This window comes from Schistocerca piceifrons, chromosome 7 (assembly GCF_021461385.2).
Source record: "Schistocerca piceifrons isolate TAMUIC-IGC-003096 chromosome 7, iqSchPice1.1, whole genome shotgun sequence".
NCBI lineage: Eukaryota > Metazoa > Arthropoda > Insecta > Orthoptera > Acrididae > Schistocerca > Schistocerca piceifrons.
In genome coordinates, this window is record NC_060144.1 from 526,740,122 (window position 1) to 526,754,095 (window position 13,974).

General features: G+C 44.6%; 1 protein-coding gene across 1 annotated transcript in view; it reads right to left on the bottom strand.

Moving 5' to 3' along the window:
• Positions 1-13,974, bottom strand: part of LOC124709064 (zinc finger protein basonuclin-2-like) — a 201,154-nt gene that overhangs the window by 143,200 nt on the left and 43,980 nt on the right. The window contains exon 3 of the mRNA XM_047240713.1: positions 9,260-9,362. Within this exon, the coding sequence (XP_047096669.1) occupies positions 9,260-9,362 (103 nt within the window). The remainder of the gene's footprint in view (positions 1-9,259; positions 9,363-13,974) is intronic.

Below are 13,974 nucleotides of genomic sequence, written 5' to 3' on the forward strand. Positions count from 1 at the left end.
CTAACAAAACTAACGTGGTTCCATTTAAAAAAACGTAGGTTTTTGTTAAAAAACATACTTCCGTGCATTTTTGTATGGTTTGTATTACCAATTACTCTAGCCCCTCTCCTCACTTTCGGTCTGTGGAATCGGTTCATCAGTATTTGATGTGGTTTACGAAATATATCCAGCGGTAACGTTAGGTGACTCACCCTGTATATTTGCCCAATGAATACCCGTTTATCATCTGCATTTCTTTTTGGTGTAGCTGTTTTAATGCCCAGTAGTGTACACTTTCCGGATGACAATTATTGAATTACGAAAAAGATCGTAAATTACTTACTAACTACGGTGTGCATAACTATTATTCAACATGTAAACGTCACTACAGATATTCGGATTTAGGTTATAATATGTTCGATATGCTTGCCATCATTGACGATGATGTGACGCAGACGAATAGCGAAATTCTGCATGACCCGCTGAAGTGTCGGAACATCGATGCTGTCGATGACCTACCTAGCAATGGTGTCGGGATTATTGCTGTACACCTCTCTTTAATATAGCCCCACAAAAAGGAGTCGCATGTGTTCAAGGCCGGAGGGTATGGCGGCCAATCGAGGCCCATACCAGTGGCCTCTGGATACCCCAGTCGTTCCGAAAGTGCTCCTCCAGGAAATCACTCTGCTTCTTCGATGGGGTCGACCTCTGTCTTGCATGAACCGATTCTTGTCGAGATCAGGGTCGCTTCGGATAATGGTAATGAAATCATTTTCCAAAACGTTCACGTTATACCAACAAAAATCGCACCTATTATTCCGTGACTGGACGCTGCACACAACGCAGTCACCCGTTGAGGGCGAAGAGACTTCTCGGTCGCGAAATGCGGATTCTCAGTCCCCCAAATACCCCAATTTTGATTATTGACGAGCCTATCCAAATGAAAGTGGGCTTCGTCGCGCGAACGCGAATACTAATTCCCATCATGCCATTTGTGGATTTCCGGACGGCTTTTGACACTGTACCACACAAGGTGCTTGTGGTGAAATTGTATGCCTATGGAATACCGTCTCAGTTATGTGACAGGATTCGTGATTTCCTGTCAGACAGGTCACAGTTCGGAGTAACTGACGGAAAATCATGGAGTGAAACAGAAGTGACTTCTGGCGTTCCCCAAGATAGTGTTATAAGCCATTTGCTGTTCGTTATCTATATAAACGATTTGGGAGAAAATCTGAGCAGCCGTCTTAGGTTGTCTGGAGATGACGCTGTCGTTTATCGACTAATAAAGTCATCAGGAGACCCACACTGGACTCGCATTCGGGAGGACGACGGTTCAATCCCGTCTCCGGCCATCCTGATTTAGGTTTGCCGTGATTTCCCTAAATCGTTTCAGGCAAATGCCGGGATGGTTCCTTTGAAAGGGCACGGCCGATTTCCTTCCCAATCCTTCCCTAACCCGAGCTTGCGCTCCGTCTCTAATGACCTCGTTGTCGACGGGACGTTAAACACTAACCACCACCATCATCAGAAGACCAAAACAAATTGCAAAACGATTTAGAAAAGATATCTGTATGGTGCGAAAATTGGCAATTGACTCTAAATAACGGCAAGTGTGAGGTCATCCACCTCAGTGCTAAAAGCAACTTCGGTTACACGATAACTCAGTCAAATCTGAAGGCCGTAAATTCAACTAAATACCTAGAAATTAAAACTATGAAAAACTTAATGGAAGACGAACCTAAGACTGCGTTTTATTGGCAGGACACTTAGAAAATGTAACACATCTACTAAGGAGACTGCCTACACTATGCTTGTCCGTCCTATTTTGGAATACTGCTGCGAGGTGTGGGCTCCTTACCAGGTAGGATTGATGGAGTACATCGAAAAAGTTCAAAGAAGGGCAGCACGTTTTGTACTATGGCGAAATAGGGGAGAGGGTGTCACTGAAACGATACAGGATGTGGGATGGATATCATTAAAACAAAGGGATTTTTCGCTGCGGAGGAATCTTCTCACGAAATTCCAATTACCAACTTTCTCCTCCGAATGCGAAAATATTTTGTTGACGCCGACGTACATAAGAAGAAACGACCACCACGTAAAATAAGAGAAATCAGAACTCGTGCGGAAAGATATAGGTGTTCGTTCTTTCCGCGCGCTACACGAGACTGGCATAATAGAGAATTGTTAATGTGGTTCGATGAACCCTCTGCCAGGCACTTAAATGTGATTTGCAGAGTATCCATGTAGATGTAGACTCGTGGACTGCCCAGTGGCGTCGCTCATTACACCATTTCACTGAATATAAAAACGTGTGCGTCATGAGAAGCTGTTCGACCATTGTAACCCTGTCATCTCAACTCTCTACGCGCATTCGCTGACCTAGCTGTGTTACCACACTGGAACTCACGAATGATTTCTCTCGCTGATTCTCGACAATACTCGACGGTTGCTCTCCGACAGTGAACGGCTGTTCCTTCGCGTTTCCACTTCACAATCAGATCATCAGCAATCGAAATGGGCAACTTAGGAAGTTTGAAATGTTCCTGATGGATCTGTTAAGCTGCATTCCATGAGTAGTCCACGCTTGAACTCACTGCACACTCCCGACCGACCCGTTCTGCTGTTATTGCCATACAGAAAACACAATAACCCCCCCCCCCCCCTCCGACTACTTTTCTACTGCCAGGTACTGCCCTTGTGACGTCTAGTAATCAACTCTACATTACATAGGGTGTCCAGATACTTTTCATCACCTTCTGTAAGCGTTTCTTATCGTAAGAAAGCTTGTTATGGTTTACTAATTTTTAAATGTTTCAAATGGCTCTACGCGCTATGGGACTTAACATCTGAGGTCACCAGTCCCCTAGACTTAGAACTACTTAAACCTAACTGACCTAAGGACATCACACATATCCATGCCCGAGGCAGGATTCGAACTAGCGATCATAGCAGCAGCGCGGTATCTGACTGAAGCGCCTAGAACCGCTCGGTCACAGCTGCCGGCTTACTCATTTTTAATTCTTTTATATTCCGTATATCTGGCATATATAAGACAGATCACGAATAGTCGTATTCCGTCCTTTCCGCATCTGAAGATGAATGTATAATGTACAGTAACCGAAATCGATATGTGAATTATCATTTGCGACCACAATAAAAATTCCGAATTCAGGATCAGTTAACGAAGAACGTACCCTCTGCAGACAAGTCAGAACCACCCAGTCTTTTCTCCAATATTGGAAAAAAAAGACAGTGCCAGCGAAGAAGTGTCTGATGCATGCATTACGACTTGTTAGACGATATTCCCACTTACTCGTTTCATTAACTCGCGATTTTTCACGTCACGATCAAACTTGGCGATTTACAATACTAAAAAGTAAAAATCAATAAACAATGAATATTTAACAAGAGGTCGGCGTGAAGTAATCAATAAGATTTCAGTCGGGATGCAACGTACTATTCGTACTTTCGTGTTAATAACTGACCCAGGCGTTTAAAAACCTTATCCATATACGACTACGTTTAAACTGCTTTAAATGTGACCTTTACGCTTAAAGCCTCTCATTAGTCAAAAATCAAGAGATCCGGTTACGTGGGCTGTTTAAATGGTGAGTGTTATTCCAAGTAAGGCTGTCATTATCTGTGACATTATAGCAACTGAGTGGGGACGACCGTTATATTATACAGGTGAAAGTAATTGCAGCCTTTATAGCGTGACAGGACAGGAGCAGTAACTTCGAGCACTACAGGGCTGACCGCATCGGCAGTGAAATGTGGCGTAACGGGATATCGCCGGGACGCCACAATATAGAGGTCATGAGACTCGTAAAAGAGTTTCAGCAACAACATCTATGTGAGCGTGCAAATGTTAGATATCTAGATTGGGTTATGTAGTTGGTAATTCTGTCAGAGACACCAAAGGACTTGGAAGATGAGATGAACGGAACGAAATTAGGCTACAAGATGAACAGAATAGATATCGCCTCGAAAGGAAATTATAAGATGAATATTAATTAAAGTAAAAGAAGGATAATGGGACGCAATCGAATTGAATCACGCGATTGTATTACAAAATGAGGCACTAAAAGTTGTTAGTTAATTTTGGTATATGGGGAGGAAAATCAATGATTGTGGCCAAAAAAGAACTGATATAAAATGCAGACTGGCAGTGACAAGAAAAGCATAACGGAAAGAGAAAAATTTGCTAACATGGAATACAAATTTAAGTCTTCAGAAGTTAGTGACATTAAAAGGCCTATTATCAAGTTAGTGAAAGTTAACTGTTTCTGGAACTTTACTGCGCTGGGCGAGTTCTTTTTTATTTTTTTGGAACACGGAATAAATTTTCAAAGTTTTCATAGTCTCTCCTGCGGCCAAATAGCGTAAAGTTACTTGTCACGTGATCGTATCAGATTTTGAAGTCATTGGTGAATGCGTTCCAAAAGAAGTCAAACTGAGTTTGAGACAGTCGTAATACGTTTTCGAAATCTTCAGGACAATGATTTCGTAATTCCATGTCAACCAAATTACTTTACCCCGATTTTCATTGAAGCACCCAGTTCCTAACTCACCATCGTCTTCTCTTCCGTTTTTCCAACCGATTCTTTCTCTGTGCTAAAATAGGACCGCAAGCCTCGATAGGGAGCTCGTTCATAGCCGGCTGAATCACGCTTTCGTCGGCGCTTCAATCCGTGTGAAATCGCCACAACCCACGACTCATGCGGTCATTTCTGTCTTGGCATGACAGCAAGTGCGAAAGCGTAGAACACATCCGCATTCACGCTTGGAGGGAACCCGCCTTTACACGGTATTAGTGGGACGTGCCGTGGGGCTTACTCACTTTTTCTTCAGTTCTGTTTACATTCTGAGCACAAAAGAACTCCCTGAGTACGAGCAAAAATAATTGTACCCTAATCGCAGGCAGCGGTACGAGAAGTCTGACACCTCAGTCCATTTCGTTCGCGGAAGCAGCGAAATACTGGCCTAGGAACACAAATACAGAACTAGCGGACGGGTCGGTGTTTACGATGGGCCGCTAGGGAATTCCGCTGTTTTCGCCGCATTTAATTGTTTCTGCGCGTCGCGCGCGCTGTTTGAGTTGGCCCGGCGTCGTGACGAGACGGCGCCGCCACTATAAGCGAGGCTGACAGCGGCGTCGGCGTCGTAAAATAGAGTGGCGCCCGCCCGGGCCGTGTTTACACGCTGATGAAGTGCGCCGTCGCGGAAACGCCGCGCGCGCGCGTCTATATTAAACGCCCGAGCCGGGGACCAGTGTATCAATATACAGCGACTCGGCCGCCGGCTAATTTTAAAGTCGGACTTACTTAACGGCCGGCGGCCGGCGCCTCCTTCTCGGAAGTACGCCCCGTAAGACCCGGGATACTCGCCATCTGCCCTCGGGGCAGCCGTGGACTCCGCGCGGGAGAATGCGCGAACACAAATCAGACCGTCCAGGGTCTGTGTCGCACTACACCCTATTTTCAACAGCAGCAGGTTGCATTACGAGGAACGGGATCGCGAATTTCTGTCCTCACGGCCACAGTCGTAATTCTTGCAAAGTCTTTCTAGCTAATGCACCTCGACGGATTACTGCCAAATTCCTTGAGATTAATACGGTAAAATACTGGGGGCAGCAAAATCAACACGACGTAGTATACAGCGAGGCGTTAAATATGAAACAACAGCGGAGATACGTAAGCACTAAACGAAAACTAAACTCCGTCCGATCGGGTGCCTGAAGGCGCAACGGTACCGACCGAACGCCGTGTCATCCTCAGTTGATACTTGTCACTCGATGAGGATATGTTGCGGGCGGTATAAAACCTGGAAGTAGAGGCTGCTGAATCCCCTTGTATGAAACAGCAGAGGGCCTGCAACAGTTGCTTGGATAACGCCAGATATCACATCTATTTCAATCGGTGGTTTCACTTCAACTACTACGTACTGTGTCCTTTGTTACAAGAAATCTTGTTTGACTGTGCTGGACAGTAAACGATTTTTAAGAAGTACTTGAATAACCGCTGACGGTTCCAGCTCTAGAGAAACATCGTTCTTTTCGACATTAATTTGTGACAGCGAATTTTTTTTTGTTACATTTTTCAGCGCCAGGTCACACAAATCGTATCATTACCGCATCCGACCTCTTAAAAAGCTCACCGTACATCGGATCGACAACTGCTAAGGTTACAAGATAGGCTCTTCTGGAAATTTAAAAACTACTGTATTCAGAAATACTGACTGCGATGGGAGAGGAAGGCATGCATGCCCTACATTTAATATGTAATAAGGTGTGGAAAAAGGGAGAATGACCTAAACACTGGACTACCTCTGTCCTAATTCGTCTGCACAAAAAAAGGATCAGATAGGGACTCCTCCAACTATAGCACCATAACATTAATATGATATGCTAGTAAAGTCCTCCTGCATATAATAAATCAACGCTTAAAAATTTTTCTGCAGTCTCAGATTTCTGCAGAACGAGCGGGTTTCGTGTCAGGTAAAGTTCTCGTGAGGCAGTCTTAAATTTAAGGTAGATAATTGAACAATCTTATGAGTTCTGTGTCCCTGCCTACATCTGCCTCCTAGGTTATAAAAAGGCCTTTGATTGTGTCGTGTGAAACAAGTTGTGGCATGTGCTCAACGAGTCTGGGGTTCGAAAACACCCGGTATCCTTACTAAAAGGTCTTTATAATAGCCATACCGCAACCATAAAAGTAGATGGTGAAAACTCGGAATTTTTCGATGTGACAGATGGTGTCAGACAGGCCGGCCGGGTTGGCCGAGAGGTTCTAGGCGCTACAGTCTGAAACCGCGCGACCGCTACGGTCGCAGGTTCGAATCCTGCCTCGGGCATGGATGTGTGTGATGTCCTTAGGTTAGTTAGATTTAAGTAGTTCTAAGTTCTAGGGGACTGATGACCCCAGAAGTTAAGTCCCATAGTGCTCAGAGCCATTTGAACCATTTTTTTTTTTTTTTATGGCGTCAGACAAGGTTGTGTACTGTCACCTCAGCTCTAGAATATCTATGCAGTGTGTTTAATCAGGAAAGCGCTGGATGGCTGGGACGGTGGGATTTCACTTCGCGGCAGGAAAATCAACAATTTACGCTTCGCAGATGATACCATACTAATAGCAGGAAGTGAGGAAGAACTTGGTAATCTGTTCTCAATAGTGAAGAAAGATATTAGTATAAACCTTGGCCTAGAGATAAACATGAAAATAACCAAACTAATGGTTATAAATCGTCAAGGCAGCGATCGAAACCAACTCACAGGTCTCTTAAGAAATCTGGAGATACTGAGTGTTATGTATATGTAGGCTCTCTGATCAATTGCAGAGATAGGAGAATGAATCATTCTGGGCCGAGCCACAGTGACCAAATTCACTAAGATATGGCAGAATCGGGCAACATCCGAGACAACCAAGATGTGCCTGGTAAAAGCATTGGTGTTTCCTGTATTCTTACACGGATGGGAGACCTGGACCGTGAAATGTAGTGATAAGAGCCGCATTGATGTCTTCGAGATGTGGTGTTGGCGGAGGATGCTACGTGTACCGTGGACACAAAAAAGAAAAAATGCTCCAATAATAGAAGAACTTAAAATCACAAGAAGGTTATCTTGTCGTGTCAGCCAAAGATATCTTCAATTCCTTGGGCACATCTTGAGAAGGAAAGGGGATAACTGAGAGAAGACCAGGGAAAAACTGCGGGTAGAAGACCACGTGGGAGAGCAGCAAACAGATGGTTGGATCAAGCGAAGAAGCCTCTTCACATCATATTAAGAAAGACCGTAGATCGCTGTGGATAGACACGTCTGTCTGAAGTTTTAACTACGTAAGAATGAATGAGAAAATGAGGTCGCGACACTCATCAGTGAGTAAAACGACTAATGATATTCAGTAAAAGTGAAGATATATGTTGGAAGTAATCATCACAGTACACATTATACCTCACAGAAAATGCTGTGCTATTATGATGTGGCCATACAAGGTTCGAATAATTTGCACTTGAGATGGCCACATAGTGACGAAATCTATCTGTAAAATAAAGAACTTCAGTATTTACGACAGATGCTGTCATTTGTCCAATATACATTGTCTTAAAAGGTCGTCATGGTTTGTTGTTGTTGTGGTCTTCAGTCCAGAGGCTGGTTTGATGCTGCTCTCCATGCTACTCTATCCTGTGCAAGCTTCTTCATCTTCCAGTACTTACTGCAGCCAACATCCTTCTGAATCTGTTTAGTGTAGTCATCTCTTGGTCTCCCTCCACAATTTTTATCCTCGACGCTGCCCTCCAATACTAAATTGGTGATCCCTTGATGCCTCAGAATATGCCTTACCAACCAATCCCTTCTTCTAGTCAAGATGACCCACAAATTTCTCTTCTCTCCAATTCTATTCTATACCTCGTCATTAGTTATGTGCTCTACCGATCTAATCTTCAGCATTCTTCTGTAGCACCACATTTCGAAAGCTTCTATTCTCTTCTTGTCCAGACTATTTATCGTCCATGTTTCACTTCCATACATTGCTACATTCAATAAAAATACTTTCAGAAATGACTTCCTGACACTTAAATCTCTACTCGATGTTAACAAACTTTTCTTCTTCAGAAACGCTTCCCTTGCCATTGCCAGGCTACATTTTATATCCTCTCTACTTCATCAGTTATTTTGCTCCCCAAATAGCAAAACTCATTTACTACTTTAAGTGTCTGCTTTCCTAATCTAATTCCCGCAGCATCAGCCGACTACATTCCATTACCCTCCTTTTGCTTTTGTTGATGTTCATCTTATATCCACCTTTCAAGACACTGTCCATTCCGTTCAACTGCTCTTCCAAGTCCTTTGCTGTCTCTGACAGAATTACAATGTCATCGGCGAACCTCAAAGTTTTTATTTCTTCTCCATGGATTTTAATTCCTACTCCGAATTTTTATGATTTGAAAACGTTACTTACTAACGTACAACAAGACGTAACACGTCAAAGTTCAACTGAAGAGTCGTTAGAGGCGCTCACGAATATCGTATACGATTTCCTGACAGCACCTTTACGTGTACCACTAAGACTGGCCATTTATTATTGTAGAATTAGCTTGGAAGAGGTTGTTTAGCTGTGGAATTCTCGCTGTTCCGTAGCAGTTGTTAACAAGTGGCGAATAGCGCTGCATCTAGTCCGCTGCGAGTATAGGCAGCTGCGGCAGGCAACTCCAGTTTGGCAGCAGGCAGAATGATGGGCAGGAACTTAGGGAGGAACAGAGCGTGCAGCGCACTTACCGTGGGACAGCCAGCCGTGCCCGCAGGAGTCGCAGGACCGCATCACCTCCTGGCCGGGGCAGAAGGAAGGGCAGAAGCAGGCGGGCGCCGCGCATCGCAGGCCCTGCAACAAGAAGGTACCTCGTTCAGCGTCCTCACGTGGCAATCTAGTCATACGATCGGAGTGGATTACTCTCCCTAACGTGTACAATGCAGCGAACCACAGCAGCACATACAGGGTGGTCCATTGATATTGACCTGGCCAAATATCTCACGAAGTAAGCATCAAACGAAAAAACTACAAAGAACGAAACTCGTCTAGCTTGAAGGGGGAAATCAGATGGCGCTATGGTTGGCCCGCTAGATGGCGCTGCCATAGATCAAACGGATATCACCTCGGTTTTTTAAATAGGAACGCACATTTTTTATTACATATTCGTGTAGTACATAAAGAAATATGAATGTTTTAGTTGGACCACTTTCTTTCGCTTTGTGATAGACGGCGCTGTAATAGTCACAAACGAATATGTACGTAGTATCACGTAACATTTCGCCAGTGCGGACGGTATTTGCTTCGTGATACATTACCTGTGTTAAAATGGACCGTTTATCAATTGCGGAAAAGGTCGATATTGTGTTGATGTATGGCTATTGTGATCAAAATGCCCAACGGGCGAGTGCTATGTATGCTGCCCGGTATCCTGGACGACATCATCCAAGTGTCCCGACCGTTTACCGGATAGTTACGTTATTTAAGGAAACAGGAGAAGTTCAGCCACACGTGAAACGTCAACCACGACCTGCAACAAATAATGCCCAAGTAGGTGTTTTAGCTGCTGTCGGGGCTAATCCGCACATCAGTAGCACACAAATTTCGTGAGAATCGGGAATCTCAAAAACGTCGGTGTTGAGAATGCTACATCAACATCGATTGCACTAGTACCATATTTCTCTGCACCAGGAATTTCATGGCGGCGACTTTGAACGTCGTGTACAGTTCTGCCACTGGCCGCAAGTGAAATTACCGGACGATGACAGATTTTTTGCACTCGTTCTATTTAGCGACGAAGCTTCATTCACCAATAGCGGTAACGTAAACCAGCATAATATGCATTATCGGGCAACGGAAAATCCACGATGGCTGCGACAAGTGGAACATCAGCGACCCTGGCGGGTTAATGTATGCTGCGGCATTATGAGTGGAAGGATAACTGGCCCTCATTTTACTGATGGCAATCTAAATGGTGCAATGTACGCTGATTTCCTACATAATTTTCTACCGATGTTACTACAAGATGTTTCATTGCATGACAGAATGGTGATGTACTTCAAACATGGATGTCCGGCACATAGGTCACGTGCGATTGAAGCAGTATTGAATAGCATATTTCATGGCAGGTGGATTGGTCGTCGAAGCACCATACCTTGGCCCGCACGTTCACCGGATCTGACGTCCCTAGATTTCTTTCTGTAGGGACAGTTGAAGTATATTTGCTCTCGTGATCTACCGACAACGCCTGAGAACATGCGTCAGCGCATTTTCCATGCATGTGCGAACATTACGGAAGGCGAACTACTCGCTGTTGAGAGGAACGTCGTTACACGTGTTGCCAAATGCATTGAGGTTGACGGACATCGTTTTGAGCATTTATTGCATTAATGTTGTATTTACAGGTAATCACGCCGTAACAGCATGCGTTCTCAGACATGATAAGTTCACAAAGGTACATGTATCACACTGGAACAACCGAAATAAAATGTTCAAACGTACGTACGTTCTGTAATTTAATTTAAAAAACCTACCTGTTACCAACTGTTCGTCTAAAATTGTGAGCCATATGTTTGTGACTATTACAGCGCCATCTATGACAAAGCGAAAAAAGTGGTCCAACTAAAACATTCGTATTTCTTTACTTACTACACGAATAAGTAATAAAAATGGGGGTTCCTATTTAAAAAAACGTAGTTGATATCCGCTTGACCTATGGCAGCGTCATCTAGCGGGCCAACCATAGCGCCATCTGGTTTCCTCCTTGAAGCTAGACAAGTTTCGTTCTTTGTAGTTTTTTCGTTTGACGCTTATTTCGTGCGATATTTGGCCCGGTCACGATCAATGGACCACCCTGTACACACGCCCAGAATCTTTATTACTCACATTACACTCATTTCACGACAGTTAAAAAAATATCAATAATAATAATTTGCAGTACCACAGCGGTACTGGAATCAGGGAACCAAGAATCGATTCTCCAGTACCTTGTATTTATCAAACTTCACTCATTACTAACCCAAGATGTACAGAGAGGCTACAGAAATTAAAAATATAAAAACAATCGCAACAGATTACGCAAGTCTTGTGTCTCGATGGTTAGTAAAGCAAAGGGCGCCGACTCTTCTACGGTACTACGTCCACCAGCGGAAAAGTGGAACTCGCCTCTCACTGCCGAAAGCTGCCCTAACTGTAACTCGCCCACCCCCACCAAGTTGTCCATAGCTGTATGTCGCTCATACTCGTTCACCCTCACTTGCCAATTCTTACTCACTCATTCTGTCCGACTTATTGACATCATCTCTTTCTCCTGTTCAAATGGCTCTGAGCACTTCTGATGATGATGATGATGATGAGGATGAGGATGAGGTCTCATACTCCGAGGAGGGTAGGGGACGATGTGGGAGACCCGCATCGCTGTACTAGGCAGGGTCCTAGTGGAGGTGGGTTGCCGTTGCCTCCCTCCGACCGTAATGGGGATGAATGATGATGATGAACATGACAAAAACAACAACACCCACTCATCTCAGGGCAGGAAAAATCCCTGACCCCGCCGGGAATTGAACCCGGAACCCCGTGCGGGGGAGGGGGGGGGGAGAGGGGGGGGGGGGCGAGAACACTACCGCAAGACCACGAGCTTCGGATAGTATCGCAATATCCTGTTCAATTAACATGCTCAGACTACGGTGTTTTTCTTTTCTTTTTTTTTTTTTTTTTTTTCATCAGTCTACTGACTGGTTTGATTCGGCCCGCCACGAATTTCTTTCCTGTGCTAACCTCTTCATCTCAGAGTAGCACTTGCAACCTACGTCCTCAATTATTTGCTTGACGTATTCCAATCTCTGTCTTCCTCTACAGTTTTTGCCCTCTACAGCTCCCTCTAGTACCATGGAAGTCATTCCCTCATGTCTTAGCAGATGACCTATCATCCTGTCCCTTCTCCTTATCAGTGTTTTCCACATATTCCTTTCCTCTCCGATTCTGCGTAGAACCTCCTCATTCCTTACCTTATCAGTCCACCTAATTTTCAACATTCGTCTATAGCACCACATCTCAAATGCATCGATTCTCTTCTGTTCCGGTTTTGCCACAGTCCATGTTTCACTACTATACAATGCTGTACTCCAGACGTACATCCTCAGAAATTTCTTCCTCAAATTAAGGCCGGTATTTGATATTAGTAGACTTCTCTTGGCCAGAAATGCCTTTTTTGCCATAGCGAGTCTGCTTTTGATGTCCTCCTTGCTCCGTCCGTCATTGGTTATTTTACTGCCTAGGTAGCAGAATCCCTTAACTTCATTGACTTCGTGACCATCAATCCTGGTGTTAAGTTTCTCGCTGTTCTCATTTCTACTACTTCTCATTACCTTCGTCTTTCTCCGATTTACTCTCAAACCATACTGTGTACTCATTAGACTGTTCATTCCGTTCAGCAGATCATTTAATTCTTCTTCACTTTCACTCAGGATAGGAATGTCATCAGCGAATCGTATCATTGATATCCTTTCACCTTGTATTTTAATTCCACTCCTGAACCTTTCTTTTATTTCCATCATTGCTTCCTCGATGTACAGATTGAAGAGTAGGGGCGAAAGGCTACAGCCTTGTCTTACACCCTTCTTAATACGAGCACTTCGTTCTTGATCGTCCACTCTTATTATTCCCTCTTGGTTGTTGTACATATTGTATATGACCCGCCTCTCCCTGTAGCTTACCCCTACTTTTTCAGAATCTCGAACAGCTTGCACCATTTTATATTGTCGAACGCTTTTTCCAGGTCGACAAATCCTATGAAAGTGTCTTGATTTTTCTTTAGCCTTGCTTCCATTACTAGCCGTAACGTCAGAACTGCCTCTCTCGTCCCTTTACTTTTCCTAAAGCCAAACTGATCGTCACCTAGCGCATTCTCAATTTTCTTTTCCATTCTTCTGTATATTATTCTTGTAAGCAGCTTGGATGCATGAGCTGTTAAGCTGATTGTGCGATAATTCTCGCACTTGTCAGCTCTTGCCGTCTTCGGAATTGTGTGGATGATGCTTTTCCGAAAGTCAGATGGTATATGGCCAGACTCATGTATTCTACACACCAACGGTATATAAATAAAGTCCGCTAAGAGTAAATACCGAACATGAAGGCCTGCATTGTATGTACAAATCTGTTTACAGTGGCAGACTGTCATACATCTGCAGGCCAGAGAAAGAAGGCGTCGCGAAGCAGTAGCCCGCCGTAGCTGGCGGCCGACGCGCACGCCACTGCTAGAGCGGCGGCAGTGACGGGCACTAGAGGCAGCGGGACCCCTCGGCGTCGGCAAAAGGAAGAACCTGGCGCTCGGCAGGCCCTTGACGTGCGTAGGCCGCGCTGCTGCTGCCGCCGCGAGCCGAGTCACGCAGGCTGCACGCGTGATGCTGCCGGCAGCGCCGTGGGAACCGCCGCCTTCCCACCTCCGCGGCGCCGGTAATTTATGCGG